This window comes from Pungitius pungitius, chromosome 7, assembly GCF_949316345.1.
Source record: "Pungitius pungitius chromosome 7, fPunPun2.1, whole genome shotgun sequence".
NCBI classification, from domain to species: domain Eukaryota; kingdom Metazoa; phylum Chordata; class Actinopteri; order Perciformes; family Gasterosteidae; genus Pungitius; species Pungitius pungitius.
This window is the reverse complement of record NC_084906.1, coordinates 7,810,480-7,830,613: the sequence shown is the minus strand read 5'-3', so window position 1 is coordinate 7,830,613 and position 20,134 is coordinate 7,810,480. Positions and strand designations below refer to the sequence as shown.

Sequence of the window (20,134 nt, the reverse complement as noted above, 5' to 3'; positions counted from 1 at the left end):
AATTAAATAAAGCAATTGCATCAGATAGAAGTGGAGGAGACGGAGGGCCCGAGAGAAATGCTTCACCTCAAGCAAATGTGTTGGTGAGGGAAAGAGGGAAGGAGAGAGGGAGAGAGAGCGAAGGCAATAGGAACGGTGGGACTGTGCAAAGAGCAAGGTCACAAAACACAATTGCATTGTGTTTCACTCAGGCTGAAACCTGAGCAGCCAAAGTATCCTTCTACCAGAGAGAGAGTTCCTGTGCACTACCCTTTATTGCTGCTAATTCCGCTTCTGCCGTACACTTGCAAAAGAAAATAGATTTGTTAGATTTACGATGCAAAACGTGTGGAAGTACTTAATAAAGACACTGTTGTAATATTTCACTATGCAGAATTGTTTGTCTTCAGTTGGGTAATAGTGAGATTATAATGTATGGATCTGGACCTCTTTAGCCACCAACCCATAACTGTCCTGTATAATGTGGGGTGGGTCACATGCACAAGGACAGGTTGACATAATCATTACTCCCATCAGCTCAATGGATGCCTGAGAGCTTTGTCACAAAAACAGCAACATCTCTGTCTGATTACACTCAATTCTTTAAAGGTCTCATTTTGATGTGATTTTTTAATATTAATCCTTTTAATTTAGCTGATATTTACATTTTACATTGACACAATATTACAATCTTTTGTACCAGATATTCTACATGTTGTTTGACATGTCACAGTAGAAGCGCAGTTTCAAATAAGGATATGAAATTGATGTCTGAATTACGTTAAGCTTGGTATTGTGCACGCCAGGACACCTGAATAGACCCTAGCCGCTGTACTATTCCTACTATGACCTAGAATATCTGCTCGAAACAAAACAGTTGTATACATTGTATATGTAGCATTTCACTTTTGGTATTACACGGCTGACTACAGCCTATCCGTCTTTTCGATCATCTCCTGAGGAGGTGCTGCATAGTCTGGTCTGTAGACGCCTCCAACCGAGGGTCAAGTCCTCGCTGGACCCTCTGAAATTTGCATACGGGCCTTATGCGGGAGTGGCATCGTGTTGTCAGAATCTCTTTCTTTGATTTGTCCAGTGCTTCCAACACCCTCCAAACACTGCTGCCGAGTGAGAAGCTGCGGGCGGTGGGGGTTAGACACGTCCACCGTCAAGTAAAATATGTTTAGCATTGTTTTTAACTAAATTAATCACAAATTGCTTTACTGCTTACAATTGACTATAGCTGACCTGTAGGCCACAGTTTGTCTGTAGACCACAGTTTGCAGAGTGCTGTCTGATGCAGTGGTCAGTGACCCTGTACACCACTGACCTCCAGTACAACTCGAGGTCATGGCATCTGCAGAAGTTCTCTGATAACTCTGCAGTGGTCGGGTGTGTAGGGGATGGACAGCTGGAAGAGTACAGGGTGTGGTGGGGGTCTTTGGGGAACAGACAGTTAGAAATCACCTGCTTCTTAACGTGGCCAAGACCAGACACATTGTGTCGGACTCCACGATCTACAAAGATTGGCGGTGAAGACCGCCTGCATCGTTGGATCGAACTGGACAGTTGGGAAAGGGCGGAGGAGAGGAGGACCACCCTCTCCTCCGACTACTGCAGGGACACATCGAGCTCATCACGAGGACAGAGACAGGAGATCATACCTGGTGCAATAAAACTGTACAATAAATCACATCAGGCCAAATCAATCACACTACTGTAACAATGTTACACTGTTTGTTTGGTTCGACCTTAATTTAGCTTTGAGCCACTAAAGATAGAAGTAATATATGTGTATATATATATATATATATTGTATCCCAGCTGATGTTGTTGTGTTTTTTTTCATTGTTTAAATAGCGGTATTAACACAGCATTTTTCACATTGCGTACAGGGATACTAACCCCCCCCTTCCCCCTCCACCCCCCCTCCTCCCTCCTCTCTCTCTCTCCCTCTTCCCACTATACTGCATTGATGCTGTTACCTCCCTCGGCGGTGATGTCACCGGCTCAGAGGCGCTCCAGCATCCTTACCACGGGCAGGCTCACACAATAGGGCCATTTTGACCGCCTTGGAGTGCGAAGAAGCGTCCGAGCGAACCGACCGGTGTCACCGCCCTCCCGCCCCCCCAAAGAGAGCGCGAACAGGCGGGTACGAGGAGCGGCTTCATGGAGCCGGCAGGCTGTTAGCAGGAGGCTGTTAGCAGGAGGCTGTGCTAGACGGACCAGGAGGAGACCGTAGGAGGTGGCAGGAGCTACGGGGCTGGATACCGAGACACACGGGCCAGACAGCGCTTCGACACGGGGAGCACGACGTTATCGGCACTGCGGAGGTACGGTTCTCCGTTTCCCCTTCTTATTCCGCCTGAAACACAGTTTCAACGAGACATCGATTATTTGGTGTTAAATCTCCTGGGGAGAGATGGGCACAGGGTGCGGCCATCGAAGAGGCTGTCCGTGTCGGAAAGACACAATAATGCCAGGGACGGGAGGACATTCCAGGGACTGTGTGACACAGCACAGCGTCCTATTATACAGCTTATGTTTTGAGGTAAAATGTGTTTTAATTCCGTGACCAATGACTCGTCATTGGGCGAGAGGTTCAAAGTCAGTGTGTTGCTAGCGGGCTCCACCTGCTAATGTCAAGTGAGTTTAGTTCATAATATATATTTTAATATTACTAGTTTATAACCTAACGTTAAGCTCTCAAAATGAGCACGATATATTTTCCAAAAAAGTATTTCACATACGAATAATCCGAAATGTCGGAGTCTGGAGCGCGCGCGTTGTGTGGTCTCACTGTAATGCTAAAAAACTGCATCTATTACATCTATTTTCAAGAGTGATGAGAAAATGTTGTATCGTATGGATTATTACATTAGCCTTTGTCTGAGAATGGTAGCCGCCCAGCTGAGCTGCATCATCAGCTGATGACAGGATGATCAATTATTATTATCATAACATGTGCTTTTCATGCATGAAGTAGTCAGACAGGGTGTGGATCTTCCTCCCTTCATATCGGACAAGACAACATTGAATTTGACTTGGAATCTCTTTTTTTTTTTTGTCAATCCCGATTAGTCATCAGTATACAGCGCGTTGCACCTTAACAATGACAGTAGTGACATTAACCTGCATACATCTCACAGTTGCATCTGGGGAGGGTCCAGCTGTGGAGGGTGTACCAGGAAGCAGGGTGACACAGCACATTTACAACACTCAGTTACGGTGACGGACGTCTGAGTCATATAGGTACATACTCTGGATATTGATACCACATCCAAAATGATCCTGAATCTGGGGCATGAACAAACGTAAAACAATTTTTTACAATTTCCCCTTATTGATAAATAAAATGTAATAAAAGCTATGAATAATGATAATAATATTTTCAGTTATACAATGAAAGCTGCTTGTATTCATTTGCTCACTCCTAAACCTTATTGATGAGCACATTAAATGATTGTAAGTGGATTGCCCCAAACGGTGATGAGTCACGGTTGTTCCTGATACGCTCACAACGACACCTCACGGCAAACTCCCACTGCGATTTCATGTTCGAGGTGTTCACGAGAACGAGCTGCCGAACGGAGCCAGACGCTGGATTTGTGGCTGGTTTCAGAGCCATTGTCACCCAGAGAAACAGCCTGACATTTAGCTGCTGCTGCTGCTGCACTTCTTTTGTTACGGCTAGCTTTATTATCATTCACCCTTGGCTGGAGCTGACCATGCGTGGTCTTTTCATGTTAGAGCCACACAGCCCTGCCCCCTTCAATTGTGCTCGTCACGCCAACCGTAAGGTGTCGTGTTCTCTTCGTACAACAAAACTAATATAAAGCATGACAAAATAGACCGTTTTGTGCCAGTGAAGAAGGCATATGTCTGTTGCAGCATTACATTTGCACATTAATCATTAATAAAACCTAAGAATTGTATTGATCAAGATTCCCTTTCTTCCCTCTCTTCCAAAGACCTGCGGGCCCCACCCCCGGGTACAAAAGAAAGCACCCCAAGGTGCTAGGAAGACAGCGTCATGGCCGGGGCCTCTGTGAAGGTGGCGGTGCGTGTCCGCCCCTTCAACTCAAGGGAGATTGGAAAAGAAAGCAAATGCATCATTCAGATGTCTGGAAACACCACCAGTAAGTATTCTTAAGAAGAGCGAAAGCATTCCTCCCCTGTGTGTGTGTTGTCTTCTGGTTTTTACTGGATTATAATTTAATAGAGAGCCCATGAATTAATACTTTAGACAATATGGTTAGCACAAGCAACCCAGATGAATGTAAGCTGAGAAATCCTTTTTCTTTATTAACCACAAAGCGCAAGTTGAAGCTGTTCTTAATTGCTGACCTTGACCACTGAACTCCCTGCACAAAGGGCTTCATGAAAAGATACATTTCCTGTTGCGTATTATGAGGAGGCACGTTACAAATCTCCTGTCAACATGCTGGTTTGTTCCGAGTCATGATAGGAGCAGGAACTAGCTTTGAATTCATGAGAAGAACATTGAAGAAACAAATTGAATTGAGAAATTGTCATCACATGTTGAGCTTACGGCTAGATTGTCTAATGAAGTGACATATCTTAGTAGAGCAACGATCTAAATGTTCTCTGTTGAGTCTGTTGAGCATCATGCTTGAGGTGACGTGATCTCCTGCATATTTGACCTGATGTATATTTAGGGTAAGGCCTGTTATGCTTTCATGTGGCCAGATTAAGCCAAGTTTAAAATGACTCTTTTACTCCCAATGCAAGGACCTGCCCATAGCTACAGAAAGGTTTCCTGCACAAGGCGGATGATGTATGTGTTTTTGGGACAATCTGTCCTAAGTATGTACTTTAGAGCAGCGCACATTCCTTGGGTTATCCGGTGCAGAGTGAGGAGACTGGAAAGATACTCGATATGTAGTCTGCTTAGCAAGGTAAAGCCATTTGTCAATAATGAATGAGGGTTCCTGAAATATTTACAGTTTGTCCTAATTTAGCCGCCCCCTCCCCCTCCCAACCTCCTCCCTCCCACGTCATGAGTGACTGGACAACAAGCTGGGTGGCTTTTTTTTGGCTGACTGTTTTAACTGCAATTTTTGGAGAGTAAACACTTGATCTTTATGATCAAATCTCAATATATTGGTAGTACAAAGTCCGTCTGGGATCGCTCAGCCTGAGGGCCACTGCGTCATGTTGCCTTCACACAGAGCTCCTTCTTCTGTCTCCACACATGTGGTGTTCCTATCTTCTTGTCAGCCGTGTGAACCCTTGCAGTGTAAACCTAAATATATCTGCTGTGTAGATACCGTTGAGAGGTCTTCACCTGCGCGTTTGACTTAATCTGTGAATTTGAATTTTTCTCATCACAAATATTGGTCTGGTGTTTTTAGAATGTTTCCATGATGATCAGCATGTAGTTCATTTGTCCTTCATCTAATTCTAATTTTGGCGGTTCCTGCACATTGATGCAATATTCACTAACCTATTCTGAAATTGTGTTTGTTTGGAGACCTCCTGAGAGGACACACGTGGAAGCTTTGCAGTACAAACTCACTGTGGCTCATCCAACAGAACACAGCAGGCCACTCTTCTATAAAAAGATGGGAAAGATTGGGCTTCTGGCATTTGTTTTTCAGGAACGTAGGTTTTTATTTTGAAGAATAAGAACCAGAAGAATGTGCTTAAGATTTCCTCAAGCCTGCATCCACTATTCACTCCTCTTTATATATTATATCACTTATCGACGCTAAATTGCAGTAGTAGCGTAATTTAAAAGAAACATTGCAGTGGATAATTTGACACGTAAGGAAGCCCTCCAACAATGATCCCTTTAAAGTCATTAAGTCTGTATTCAGATCTTCAGATCTACAGAAGCCTAAGTCATGATTCCTCATAATCAATCTACCTTGATGAAATATATTGTAAACAGTACTAGCAAACATCTAGCTGGTCAGACACACACACACACACACACACACACACACCAACACAAAGCCATGGAGACGGCGTGTCTCTCAGCCGAGCAGATGGTTCTCTTCCAGGCCGAGTCGATGGCTCTGGATGTGGTCTGGACTCTGGAGGATGTGAGCAGGCTGATGGCTTGGAAAGACCCGTTGGTCGCAGGGTGTGGAGGGGGCACAGGGGCTGGGTATGAATGCCCCCTTGTCTTTTTTGTAGTCAGGGCAGAGGAAAGGAAGAATCAGAAGGAGTGGGTTCGTTTTGGGTGGTTTCACGAGCCTGTCTGCTTTGTCCTCTCTGACACTCTTGAGCGGGTCAATAGCCCAGTTCCCAGAACGTAGAAGAATGGCAGTAATCTTGTTGTTCGGGAGATCTTTCCCTCCCACACCGGCCTTAGTTAAGATGCAGCGGACAGAGTTGAAGGAAAAATAGGCCTCTCTTTAAGGACTGTTGGGCGCATTCACTCGGCGGATAGATTCACGTCCACCGTGTGTTGCAGCAAAATACTTGAAGGACATTTTACTGAGCGTTGAGCCAGAATATCTGCGTCAATACCTACCCATAATAACTCGGGCAAATGTAGGGTGTGGCGTTTGAATGTAGAGATGGACACTTTGAGGGAAAGTACCTCAAAACCTTAGTACATCATGATCAAGTTTACTGCTAATTGTGGCATAGACAGTGCCTCTGGGTTTGTGTCTTGGGCTTTGTGAACATGAATAGAAATCACACATAAAGCAGCAGACAGCAAGCAGCATGCGGCCCGTGGAGCTGCTGAAAATAGTAGCATCTACGTGGCCTCTGGTGCCCCTGTCAGTGGGTTCACATTCCCTCTGCCAGACCTGCTGACGCAGACACATTTCCTCCGCCATTGACTGGGTCAGGTCACCCGTGAAGGTCTGACCAGCATCACTGAGCCTCGGTTAAGATGGAATGGGCTGCAATAGGATGCAAAAAATATGCATGATTACGACTCAAATTAAACTAGAGCGGGTGGGTGAGCATCACGTGCAGTGATGAGGATAAGCAGGGGTGGAGTTTTACAAAATACTGCTTGTATATACTGTACACATCTTTGGGTACATGTATTACTTTTCATTGCACACGAACATGCACATTACATTCCTGCATTGTCATTGCCAAGGATTGCTTCTCTGTAATAGTTGTCCACATGCCATGACATAAACCTGTTTATATTTATTGTAGAATATATATAAATGCTAGTACACTGTATAATGTCTATGATGTCACTCTTTCCAATTGGGGTCACATCAAAATATAATTTAATTTAAAATCCTAGAAACATATATCATCAATCTTGAAAATGTACAACAACATTTGTAAAAATTAGAAAAAATATAGAAAAGTAGTCTTCAAGCAAAAGATATTTCCCCAATGAAATCCGGTCTAACACAGGAATATTCTTGGCTGCAGCTAAGATAAATAGACGGCCAACAATTATGAAGAATAGCTCTGAATCAAGGACCCTATTGTTTGTATTAAGCCATGTTTCCATTTCCTTAAAATCGTCTACATCCAAATATCTTTTTTGGATAGATTATATATTAGGCTTTAAGCAGAAAAAGTTTTTGTTCCTTCTAGTGTCAATTGTTTCTATTCATATTTACTGGAGAGAGAAAGAAAAAGTAGATGCGTGATGCGCATCAACGTGGACTCACTGTGGATACGTGCACAGACTCTGACCTCCTACGTCACAAGAGAAATGACGTGCTGTTGTATCTGGTCCAATGAAACCTCGCCCACGTTAGATGACCTTCCTGCACTTCCGTCATAGAAGGAGAAGACGGGTAGTAAAGGGGCTTGATGAAGAGGTGGGGGACGTGCTGTTAAAGCAGGTGGAGATCGCCGTGACGCCCCCCCCCCCCCCCCCGCCCCCCTCCCACATCTCAGTGCAACGCCGCCCTGCTTCTCTAAAGCAATTACCTTATCGGAGAGCGAAGCACAGTGGCCTACGGGGGGGCTCTTTTTATGAATCATATCCAAATCAGAGATAAGTAAACAAAGAGCGGATGTTGGACTCTGCTTCTGCGTCAATCAAATCCTGTTTTTTTATTTAGAAGTTTGTTAAAAAGTGTCCTTTTTAACCAGGCTTATTTAATGTCGGCATCATTAACCAGGACAACCAGAAAAAGGGTTTCTACCCTGTTTTCACCAGCTTGAGACCTTGTGGCAGCGGCATTAACTGTCAAGCTGAATTAGATATATGGATAAATACATTTGTAGGGGCTTTTCACAGAGGACCTTTAAATGTCTTTATTGTTCGTACGCATGCAGATCCTATCATAAGTACTTTTTATTTTTATTTTGAGGTCCAAACAATGGAAAAGCTTGAGCCTACGTCCAGAATACGTGAGCAGTTTGGTGTTACTGGAACAGGTTGAGGCTGAACTCAAAACCACCGCTTACACACAAATGTAATGAGTTGAAGAATTGATCTGCGTCGCTTTTATAATGTTTGCCCACTTGTAATCAGATATTTCTGTGTAACTGCCGATGTCACGATGCACAGAAGAGGAAATGAGCAGTTTGGAAGCTAATTAATGGAATGGATTCAATGGCTAAGGGTAGCGGAAAACCTCATTGATTTCCAAACGATCGTAAGTCACAAAGTCAGATAAGTCTTTGAGGGAAGCTGGTCGCGTCATGCCCGGGAAACCAGGCCTCGTCACTGTGTCACAAGCCTTGAAACCGGAAACCCACGTCTGCCACACGGGCCCATGCATCATGGCTGGAAACACAGCAGCAGTGTAGAGAGGAAATAACCGTGTGTGCACTTACTCGAGAGTGGACGGAGGCATGGGCCTTTTCCCCTCTTATCGACCACGTGCATTTGCAGAGCACATGGTGTCTGGATCTCCGGACCACACCGGATACGTTGTCCTGTCGGTGCGTCACGCCACATGCTGAAGTATTCATTTCAATATGACGAATACCTTCGAAGTGTGTAACTGATACTTATCCTGTTAAGTCCACAATGTCAATGGTATTTGTAAAATGTTTCAACACCATGAATATGAACCCAGAGTCGACTCCAGCATGCCATCAAAGGGCCTTTATTTGTTTCCACGTTATATCACTTTGTGCTACATGTTGAGTACTATTATTTATTGTGGTCAGTTCAAATGCATTATTCCAGAAGCTCAGCATCTGGACAAGAAATACATTGTGAAATATGAATCATTAATATATCAAAAAGTCACATGTTCACTTTCACACATTTCATCCGTTGTTTGGTCTATCTGGGGACAATGCATAACCCTCATAACACACATACACACACAATCCAACATAATAACATAACTAACAGATGTGAAGTGAAGCATAAAAACATGCGTGTCATCATGAGAGATTGAATGCCTACATTTTCTTGGTAGTCATCATTGTCCCATGATGTAACTCTACCGGACCAGAACGTGACATAATCAAATCAAAATTATAATGATATTGATTATGATTTGAATTAGCTGATGTAACGGGGAAAGGGTATTTTCCTGTTTGAGCAGAAACATGTATGTTTCAATTTGTCACATTTTAATGTGTGCTAAACAGACAAACCAGAGACTTACAGAACAAACAAAAAAATCATTTGGCAGTCTGCTGCAGGGGCCTAAAATGGCCCTGCAAGGTAACAATGTACCCTTTTAATCTGGCACCCACAACAGGCCAAACTGTCTATTTGACCATGGCAAATAGGACTAAAGGTCAGCACTTTATTGCCCTGCAAACACAGTTGATGTGTTTCATTTTCCTCAGCAGCACAAAGGATCAAACAGTACAAAACAATTGTCCTGACGACCTAGTGTAAAAGTGGTGTCCTAGTGTCTGAGTTGCAAGGATTTCTGCCCTTGAAATGTAGGCAGATTTGCACGTATTTGATGACTAATGCATCTTTGTAACAAATTTTCATTTTACCATAACAAGATGTATACACTTCATTCAATGTTCTCACAGCATTTAGTGTTCATTTTTTCAAAACAAGCCACACGGTTTCTTGTCCCTGTGCATTTGCCTGTGTGCTGGAGTCCAGAGGCCCGAACACCACCTTTGACTGTAGGTTCAGCAAGAGGAGGCGAGCCGTTCTGTTAGCACCACACAACGTGTCCCAGATACGGTTTCCTTCTGACTTGTGTTCCCTGTCCTGTCTTTCAGCCATCGTCAACCCCAAGCAGGCCAAAGACAACAAGAGCTTCAACTTTGATTACTCCTACTGGTCCCACACCTCGGTAAGTCTCTGTGCCCCCCCCCCCCACAGCAGGAATGCTGTACAGATGCCCCAACCACTATACACATGTGCTGCACTATAGGGCGGGGCTACAGCCTATATATAAACAGCAATATGACATAACACACGGTACAGCCATTCCTGTGCATTAAATACCTACATTTGAGTCAGTATCTTATTACTTAGTTAAGACCTTTTGTGCAAATTGAATGTACCAATCAGTTAAATTATAGAGAAACAAATACTTGATTGACTGTTTCCATGAAGGCATTGTAATACAGTCTGATCAGATTAAGACAGTTATTTTATTGAACCGAATACGAAATTTGAACAATACAATTCCAATGAAAGATAATAGATGATTATATGTAATTACAGCCCAACCACAGCTTTATCGTTTGTCAAGTTTATGAGAAAGTTAAAGATTGAATTGGCTGATTGTTGATCTCTGTCTGCAGCCAGAGGACATCAATTATGCCTCTCAGGTGCAAGTGTACAAAGACATCGGAGATGAAATGTTGCTGCACGCCTTCGAGGGATACAACGTCTGCATCTTTGCTTACGGCCAGACGGGCGCTGGCAAGTCCTACACCATGATGGGGAAACAGGATGTGAAGGATCAACAAGGGATCATCCCTCTGGTACAGATTTACTGTGTTTATGGGCCAGTGCTGACGATAAATCGGAGGTGAAATTAGTTTGAATGTCTCACATGTGACAATTGCAGAAGTAACGTTCATGATTCTCTCCTTCCAGCTGTGTGAAGATCTTTTCACCAAGTTTAATGACAATGCAGACAACAGCATGTCGTATTCTGTGGAGGTAAGAATCAGATTTCCTCCCAATCATGAGCTCCTGTTTATTGCATGTATTTGTCAGGGACCATGTTCATCATTAATCTCACACAAGCACGACAGATTGACTGTAACAGCAGGTCTCCACCTGCCGTCCCTCGGTAGACACAAACACCACTAATGCAGTAATACACACAGAGGTCTGCTGTGTGTGCTGAGCTGATGTGATTATTCCAACAGGTAAGCTACATGGAAATCTACTGTGAACGTGTGCGGGATCTACTGAACCCCAAGAACAAAGGGAACCTGCGCGTTAGAGAGCATCCTCTGATGGGACCTTATGTGGAGGACCTGTCTAAACTAGCTGTCACCTCCTACAACGACATCCAGGACCTGATGGACTCCGGCAACAAGGCCAGGTGATGGCGCTGTTCATTCATTCGGGACGTTTTTATAGATAATATGGTGAAATATACATCTTACGGGGTCACAAATACATTTAAGAAATATCAAAAAAAGTTTTGGAAGTTCTGTTACATTTAAAAAAAAAAATATTTATCTAGATGGAACCGATTTTTCTATTTGCTGATTATCTATTTGCACTTTCAATTGTGGACTATAAATAGCAAGACTAGTACTTTGCTCTGTCATAGCAACAGACTCATTCTCTTTGTTGGACAAATGTGGAGCGAACCAGCAGCTGATGAAAGTGTCTCCGTTGTGTCTACAGGACTGTGGCCGCCACCAACATGAATGAGACGAGCAGCCGCTCGCACGCCGTCTTCAACATCATATTCACTCAGAAACGGCACGATGCCGAGACTGATAACACTTCTGAAAAGGTCGGGCTTTATCCCATCCGGACTGCATTTATTTAATATTGAGCGGCTGCCACTGCTTATCAATGAGCTGATTGATGAAAGTGATATACATCTTGTCGTAAATTGGAAATCAATGGTTGCTTGAAGGTCGTACTGTAATTGTAAGGTTACGTTGTGCGAATGTTTTTTTAATGAGACCTGTCTCCTTAATAAAGATGAATAGCTCTGGGGGTTGTATTCATGGTATGTGTACTTTAAGTAACGAGTCCATTTATTGGACTTTCTGTTGCAGGTCAGCAAGATAAGTTTGGTGGATTTGGCCGGCAGTGAGAGAGCCGACTCTACTGGAGCCAAAGGGACCAGGCTGAAGGTGAAATGTTTCCCTCGATAGCTTTTTGGATATTCAAACACACATTTCTAAATACGCCTCTATGGGTAATAACACTGTGATCCCCTTCTGCCTCTCGCTCTATCACAGGAAGGAGCAAATATCAACAAATCTCTAACTACACTGGGGAAAGTCATCTCTGCTTTGGCAGAAGTGGTGTGTATGATATCTACATGCTGTTGTGAAATAAAGCATCATGTTAACAAGGATACATATGTAAACTAGACTGTGTACTTTTTTTCAGGACTCTGGGTCAAATAAGGTAATTTGTTTAACTTTTTTGTTAATTGTTATTCATTTACTGATTTTTTTTCTTAACACAAATGAACACAAATGACCAAAAACATATTGCTTTTGAATATGGTGATTTCATTTGAAACACAGAATAAAAAGAAGAAGAAGGTGGAAAGCTTCATCCCCTACAGAGATTCGGTTTTGACCTGGTTACTGAGAGAAAACCTGGGTATGAGAATAATATTTTGTTGCTCCAGTTGATCCATTGGTCCATGACAAACTGAAGCTAAAGTGTCGGCCTTCATTCTGTCAGGGGGCAACTCTCGTACTGCGATGATAGCCGCCCTGAGTCCAGCAGACATCAACTACGATGAGACCCTCAGCACACTCAGGTAGAGAGCACATCCTCTGCTGCTTCCTTCTCTTCCTCCCACACAGCCGCTCGCTGTGGCCTCCAGGGATGCTAGTGTCAAAGTGTTGCGTAACACGCTCTTACCCTCAGTGGCTTGCATCACTTTCACACTTTGTCACATGCTCGCCGATCCCGCCCTCATGTCCGCAGGTACGCGGACCGCGCCAAACAGATCCGGTGCAACGCTGTGATCAACGAGGATCCCAACAACCGATTGGTGCGCGAGCTGAAGGAGGAGGTGTCCCGTCTGAAAGACCTCCTCTTCTCCCAAGGCCTGGGTGACATCATTGACAGTAAGGGAGCCTTTGTTTGGTTTATGTGACCATCAGTGCCTCTCTAGATTTGAGTTAAGAGTGCATGGTGAAATTAAAACTTACCTGAAGTCCTATTTAGAACACGGGGTAGTGGGGCGCTTTTTGTGGACAAAATAAGTATTACAATAACAGAAAAAAAAAATCTGGACTTTCCTATTCAGGACAAAAATGCATTTTTCCCAGCAAAAAAATAATAAAATAATGTCAGCGCGTGAACATTTTTATCAAAGGTGTTAAGCTGTCTCCTTCTCTCTCTGTGTCTCCTTCTCTTCTCGTCTCCCAGCATATCGAGCGACTGGTGCTGTCATAGAGGGTTTGAAATGTGTGTTTTCTGGCTATTGCTTTAGCTCTTGTGGCAGCTTAGCATCACCGGCGCTTAACGTAACAGAAAAAAAGTAGATTTTTGTTTTTGTTCTCTGCAGAACCACAATATCACAAAGCATTGATCAGAATGTTTTAGGCCAGTCGCACTGAAATGCAAATGCTAACGCAATGTCAGCCGCCTGCAGACTCAGGGTGATTTTTCCAGCTTTGTCATTTTTTGCTATTAGCTCCATTGGCTGAATGTGCCGTGTCATGGTGCTGCACACATGGTGTATGGCTTCGTAGCTGTGGCATCGGCGGGACAAAGCTTGATTGTTAACAAAGCCACAAGGCAGAGCATCTCAATATGAGTATGGACCTTAACAAGTTATGTTTCATCCCTATTATTTATTCCTTGATGAAGAAACTTCATTCCCCTGATGACAAATCCCTCAACCACTGAAAGTATAATTACTTTCATAATATTGACTTCTTGAGGATTATTTTACTGTAGTCTTTTTATAACAGACAAAATCGTATAATGGTTGCATGGTACAAAATGGTAGGGGAAACACTGGAATCACTACTTTCAGTTTCAAAATTAGAGAAGCTTACTGAGCACCAGATGCATCTTGCTGCATTTAGGTAATAATCCTGATTGAGATGTCAGGCTGCCTAATTATCTCTGCTGGAAACATGTCCCTATTATGAATGAGTCATTAAGTTTCTTCAAGGTTCCATGACTTGTGTTATTTTTTCTTGATTGGGAATGAGTAATAGAGTCCATATCTCATACCAGCCTTCATTTGTGAAATGGGGGACGAACAACATAAATGATGATGATGTTTCTGAATGTTCCTGCATATGACGCTCTGCTTGACATTTTTTTATCATAGGTGCATTTTCTTTAGTCCTGGCTGGATAGCCTCCCTGTTGCATCTTTTCGGTTGTTCTCCTTGCGTGTGGCTTTTCTGCTGCTGCTGCTGCTGCCCTTGCTTGTATACAAGTAGATTCAATTTCTCTCTGGGACTGGGATTTGTTTCAAGACACATATCTTCTTTTCTTCTATTCTCTTCTCTTCTCTTTATGTGTTTGCATTTCTCCATTATTTTATTCCCCCGTTATCGACTCCCCGGACCCCACTTCCTGTACACACCGCGCACCCACAGCCCTGCCGGACTCGTCCGATTACGAGAATAATAACAATAAAGGCCAAGCAGTGAATCAAAGAGATGATCTCTCCACAGTGACAAATGCCATGACAGGGATGAGTCCCTCCCCATCCCTCTCAGCCTTGTCCAGCCGCGCCGGCTCCATCGCCAGTCTTCATGACCGCATCATGTTCAGCCCGGGCAGCGAAGAGGCCATCGAGAGACTGAAGGTGAGCATAGATATCTGATTTGAAGACATTTCAGACTTTGAATACACCCCATGATACGTTGTTAGTGCATCAATGAATCGTTTTGTCTTTTGATGGGATTTGTTGCACACACTAGAAATGTATTAATTGCAAATATTTTTTTAAATGTCAGGAAACTGAGAAAATCATTGCTGAACTCAATGAGACTTGGGAAGAGAAACTTCGCCGAACTGAAGCCATTAGAATGGAGAGGTGAGATATACACACATATAGACTGTATATGGACATTTCTTATTTGAATTTACTTCATTGGTAAAATGTCATTTTTGGGTTGTTTTTTTTTAGAAATGAAAGGAATTGGGAATAAAGAAATCAATTGAGAAACACTGAGAAAACCTGCTTATGATGGAAAACTGTTTGCAGTACAATTCAATATACCCGTGAATATAATATATTTTATACCATAAGATAATCCTGTTTTTTTTAAATGACTCCATAAATTGCACAAAGAAGAAGGTGCCTAAATAGAGCAGGTCCAAAGAATAGCATGTTTACTTTTTCCTCTTGACTTAAGGTTGGTGCTGTTTATTGAGTATTGAGCATATAAGACACGGTGGGGTTGTTTGAACCACTTTGCCTGTGTGCAGCATGTAAACCACATTGTTCCGTGAGGCAGCTGAAATAAGAGAACTCCTGCAGCCGCTTGGGTGACTGACTCCTGCTTTTGTCCACAGAGAGGCCTTGCTGGCGGAAATGGGTGTAGCAATGAGAGAGGATGGCGGGACAGTCGGCGTGTTCTCTCCCAAGAAGGTGAAAAGACATGAAGCGTCACCTCTTCTCTTTAAGCCAATATTTTTTGCTTAGAAAAGCATAGCTAATAACGTTTCAATCATTCACTCAAATGCTTGTTTATTTACCCCATAGCCCTCAGATAGCCCTAGAAAGCCCCAGCCTGTGTTTATCGACACGGTGGGGCTGTTCTCCCCCAACGAGGTTTGTAGCTGTGAAGTGCTTAAAGCGACCTCCCCCTCTCTCTCTCTCTCTCTCTCTCTCTCTCTCAAGTCTCACTTCAACAGGAGCCTCGTCGAGGCACAGGAGCCGAGGGTTTCTCTTCTTTCATAAGTGTAATCTGAAATCCACTTAATCCCTTCAAGCACTCCCTCTCAGCGCCGAAGGCAGCAATGGATGCAAATATGGGGGGGTGGGGGTGGTGTCCCCGTGTTAGTGATTTGGGGCTGTTTGTCCTCAGCCCTAAAACACCCGACTTAAACGCTGATGCGGTGAAGCTGTGGGGAGTGAATTTGACTGCATGACTTCAACTATCTCTTATTGTTTTTTCAGCTCTTTGCAGTGCAGTGTATCCATACGTTAAATTGTAAATAACACGGGTAGCGAGCAAATGTTCATTACTAACCACCTTTGCACGGTTAGTAAATTATTCCTTTTTGTGCGCTAGACACCTCATCTGGTGAATCTCAACGAGGATCCTCTGATGTCTGAGTGCCTCCTCTACTACATTAAAGACGGGGTCACCAGGTCAGAGGCTGTCCGGCATTCAAAAGTCTTTACTGAACTGATTATTGCATTGCATTTGTAATACTAAATTTGGGCCGAATTTACTTGCTAATTCTTTTTTAGGGTCGGCCGTGTAGACGCCGCCAGTCGTCAGGATATAGTCCTCAGCGGCCACTTCATCAAGGATGAGCACTGCACCTTCACCAGTTCCACGGATAAAACAAGAGAAAGTACGCCACCTTTACCTTGCACTGTAGGCTGGAAGTCTTCCACGTCGCAGTTTGATATTGACAGCAAAGTGAAGCCTCAAATTGCCGTTTCTGTAATTAGTAGTTGTCCTGGAGCCGTGTGAAGGAGCTGAGACTTACGTCAACGGAAAGAGAGTGACCGAGCCCACTGTGCTCAAATCAGGTCAGTAAGCTCTCTGCGGCTTTCACTTGTCCTTATGTACCAGAACCTTGTACTGTACAGATATATACTTCTTATTTCCAAAAGGAAATCGCATCATCCTGGGGAAGAGCCACGTGTTCCGGTTCAACCACCCTGTGCAGGCCAGGGCGGAGAGGGAGAGGACGCCATGTGCAGAGACCCCTGCTGAGCCTGTGGACTGGGCCTTCGCCCAGAGGGAGCTGCTGGACAAACAGGGCATAGACATGAAACAGGAAATGGAGCAGAGGTACTTTGGGGGGAAATAGTGAGCCATGTATTGGTTTATCCATACCTGGCCTCTTTAAGAAAGCCTGTGCAGGTAGCAGATACAGTCTCGCCACCGCATTGTTGACTTCTTTTGTCGCATCATCCGTCTCAAACCCGTTTTGTTCATGTGTGTTTTTTGGTCTTCAGACTGCAGGAGTTGGAGGAACAGTATCGCAAAGAAAGAGAGGAAACAAACAACCTTCTGGAGCAGCAGAGACTGGTACAGTAATGAGCAGCTTTGTGTGACATTGACATTAATCATGAAAACCATCATCGATCTAAATAAAATGTTGTTAAAGGGGTTTTTATTGCATGTATTATATTTAGGTCTATATATAAGGCAACAACTTGTACAATGAAAAGCCTCAAGGTATTTTTTCTATGTTTGCATACAACAACATTAGTATTTTTGAATGACTTTTGGTTGTCCATTTCAACAGTGATGCCAATCCACCCAACAGTTTACTCACTGATATCTGTAAGGCCTCGTGTTGACACAGAACTTCATTATTTCATTTTCTAGGATTATGAGAGCAAGCTGGAGGCTCTTCAGAAGCAGGTGGACAGTTACTACCCAGAAACCCTTGAAGAAGATGAAGAGCCAGAGGAGGAAGGTGGTTAAACAATTGGACACGCCTAAATATATATAATCCAGTAAGCGAATGCTCAAAAGAGGATTTACCTTTGCCTTTTTTTGTCCCACAGTGCAATGGACAGAGAGGGAAAGAGAGCTGGCCGTGTGGAGCTTTCGTAAGTGGCGGTGCTACCAGTTCACCTCTCTCCGTGACCTGTTGTGGGGCAATGCCATCTTCCTGAAGGAGGCCAATGCCATTAGTGTGGAGCTTAAGAAAAAGGTGCAACTAATCATTATCATTTCAACTTTCAGTAGATCGGCAAATAGATGCTACAACACGTCTGCCTGACCACACCGATGCTTGTTCTGTGCCCCTGCAGGTCCAGTTCCAGTTTGTGCTGCTCACAGACACGCTCTACTCCCCGCTGCCTCCAGACCTCTTGCCCCCAGAGGCGGCCAAGGACCGGGAGAAGCGACAGTTCCCGCGCACCATAGTGGCAGTGGAGGTGCAGGATCAGAAAAATGGAGCCACCCACTATTGGACACTAGAAAAACTAAGGTACATGAACAAGTCATTGTGTAATATACTAATGTAAAGTAGACTGTATAAACAACATTTGATAGGAACAGTATTACAGTATTCCGTGCTGTGCCTCTTTGTAGCGCCTCAGCGACTTTAATGTGGCAACTGTTGCTGCTTCTTGCAGACAGAGGCTGGATCTCATGAGAGAGATGTACGATCGCGCAGCTGATGTGCCCAACAACACCGCCGAAGACGGGGAAAATGTGATGACCGGAGGGGACCCCTTTTATGACCGCTTCCCTTGGTTCCGTCTGGTGGGCAGGTAAATGCTGCCAAACCTTAGCTCCATGCAGTAAGGGGACAGGGCAGGAATGCATTCACAGTGAACTCGTCTAAAAGGTCAAAGAGAGCAGAAGACCAGTGTCAGACATTCCTTTCAGGACAATGAGAGGCTGTGCATGTGGTCAACTGATGGACGATAATGAAGCAGTCTTCCGCCCACTTCCCTACAGTCTGTCCTGATGTGCTGAACAGTAAATAATAAACAGCTAATATTAAAATTGAAAAAGTAAAAGCTCAAAATATCATCGATGGAACATTTCCGATGGACATTTCTTCAGTCCTCCCACTCGAAGCCTGCTGTTTCTTTCTCTCCCTCTTTGGCACACAGCCTCCCAATCTCTTTGCCAAGCTCTCGTTCTCTCTCTCTCTCTCACTTGCTTTATCGCTCTCTTGCAAACAGGTCCCACACAGTGTCACACGGCCCGGTTACATAATATTCAGCGTCAAGCCTTTCATTTCATTTGGCTCATGCAAAACAAGCATACATGATTGGGCAGTAATCCGAAACATGTTTTCTCTCATTTTGAATTTGCCTGAGAGGCAAGTAAAAAAATAGAAATGTTTTCAATGTCTGATCTAAGTTGTTCTCTCTCCTGTAATCATGCCTCAAACTAACTACTCAATATGCATTTGAATTTTCCAACTTAATCTTTCTCTATTCCTTAAAAATATATGAAAAGATTTTAGCCGGTGAAAAAAATGTCATGGTCATTTTGTGTTTTGTTGTTGTAATACTAATCTCAGCCACAGCAAGTGCACCACTTGTGTTTTTTAAATGGGACTAAAAGTATTCATCTTTTCTTCCAGGTGAGTTTTTTAATTTCACCAGGCACACAAATACAGCACACACTGGATTTATGTGTTAGGAAGCAATTCAATCAAAAACTGCAAGTTGATGGCGGTTTGGTGAAATACTGGTCTAAAATACCAGCACATGAGCAGAGCGCTGCTGAGACGGAGGCGGCAGCGAAGCCTGTTTAGTGGTTAAATTATTTTCCAGCAGGGAACTGAAGCCATCAAAGCTACAACAAGGGGTTTTGCTGCTGCTCTCGACCACAGCAGTGCATCGCTTTGCCCCCTCTACTTCTCCTTCTGCGAGTAATACTGTGACCACGGAGTAGTGCCGACTAGGACTAGTACATACGACCCCACCTCAAACACGTCTGAACTACCTGTGGTCCAGTCCATCTATTGCGCCCCCCCCCTCCCCCCCTCCCCTCTCCCTCTTGTTTGAACAAGTGTATGCTTTCTATCCAATTGTTCTAACCTAGTTCCCATGTCTCTGGCGGCACCAGAAACCCCATTTTCAAGACATGCATGAGCGAGCGCATGAGTGACCCCACCCCATCCCCGACCCTCTCCAACTCTGAAATTACTGAGCTGGCTGACCCGCAGCGGGAGGGTCGAGGGGAGGAGGAGGAGGAGTTGGAGGAGTTGGAGGACCTGGACGATGATATCTTTTTGGACGACCCGTGCTTGGAGCTCGGGGGAGAGGAGGAGGAGGAGGAGGAGGAGGATGATGATGATGATGAGGGAGAGCTCTGCCGAGGCTCCGGCGAAGGCCAGGATCCCTTTTACGACCGCTCACCATTATTCAGGGTAGTGGGAAGGTTGGTGAGGTTTCGGGAGCATGCTGGTTGGAGGAAACTAGCTCTTTCACGCTGAGACACAGGGGTCGTTTGCACAGGCATCA

At 44.1% G+C, this 20,134-nt stretch overlaps 1 protein-coding gene across 25 annotated transcripts in view; it reads left to right on the top strand.

Annotated features, from left to right (window-relative positions):
- Positions 1-1,968: 1,968 nt before the first annotated feature.
- The window catches only part of kif1aa (kinesin family member 1Aa), a 31,317-nt gene continuing 13,151 nt past the window's right edge, over positions 1,969-20,134 (top strand). For 6 of the 25 annotated variants that reach the window (XM_037468767.2, XM_037468763.2, XM_037468761.2 and 3 more), the window contains exons 1-27: positions 1,969-2,312; positions 3,951-4,118; positions 10,093-10,166; positions 10,624-10,806; positions 10,922-10,987; positions 11,200-11,378; positions 11,690-11,801; positions 12,073-12,150; positions 12,259-12,324; positions 12,413-12,430; positions 12,553-12,631; positions 12,716-12,794; positions 12,965-13,107; positions 13,412-13,450; positions 14,601-14,812; positions 14,964-15,043; positions 15,526-15,601; positions 16,248-16,327; positions 16,430-16,536; positions 16,637-16,717; positions 16,802-16,982; positions 17,150-17,222; positions 17,526-17,616; positions 17,708-17,856; positions 17,957-18,135; positions 18,284-18,421; positions 19,713-20,051. In XM_037468767.2, coding sequence (XP_037324664.2) covers positions 4,013-4,118; positions 10,093-10,166; positions 10,624-10,806; positions 10,922-10,987; positions 11,200-11,378; positions 11,690-11,801; positions 12,073-12,150; positions 12,259-12,324; positions 12,413-12,430; positions 12,553-12,631; positions 12,716-12,794; positions 12,965-13,107; positions 13,412-13,450; positions 14,601-14,812; positions 14,964-15,043; positions 15,526-15,601; positions 16,248-16,327; positions 16,430-16,536; positions 16,637-16,717; positions 16,802-16,982; positions 17,150-17,222; positions 17,526-17,616; positions 17,708-17,856; positions 17,957-18,135; positions 18,284-18,421; positions 19,713-20,051 — 3,008 coding nt within the window. In that variant the 5' untranslated portion in view covers positions 1,969-2,312; positions 3,951-4,012. The remainder of the gene's footprint in view (positions 2,313-3,950; positions 4,119-10,092; positions 10,167-10,623; positions 10,807-10,921; positions 10,988-11,199; positions 11,379-11,689; positions 11,802-12,072; positions 12,151-12,258; positions 12,325-12,412; positions 12,431-12,552; positions 12,632-12,715; positions 12,795-12,964; positions 13,108-13,411; positions 13,451-14,600; positions 14,813-14,963; positions 15,044-15,525; positions 15,602-16,247; positions 16,328-16,429; positions 16,537-16,636; positions 16,718-16,801; positions 16,983-17,149; positions 17,223-17,525; positions 17,617-17,707; positions 17,857-17,956; positions 18,136-18,283; positions 18,422-19,712; positions 20,052-20,134) is intronic. The other 19 variants (XM_037468779.2, XM_037468777.2, XM_037468776.2 and 16 more) reach the window with 10 other exon arrangements.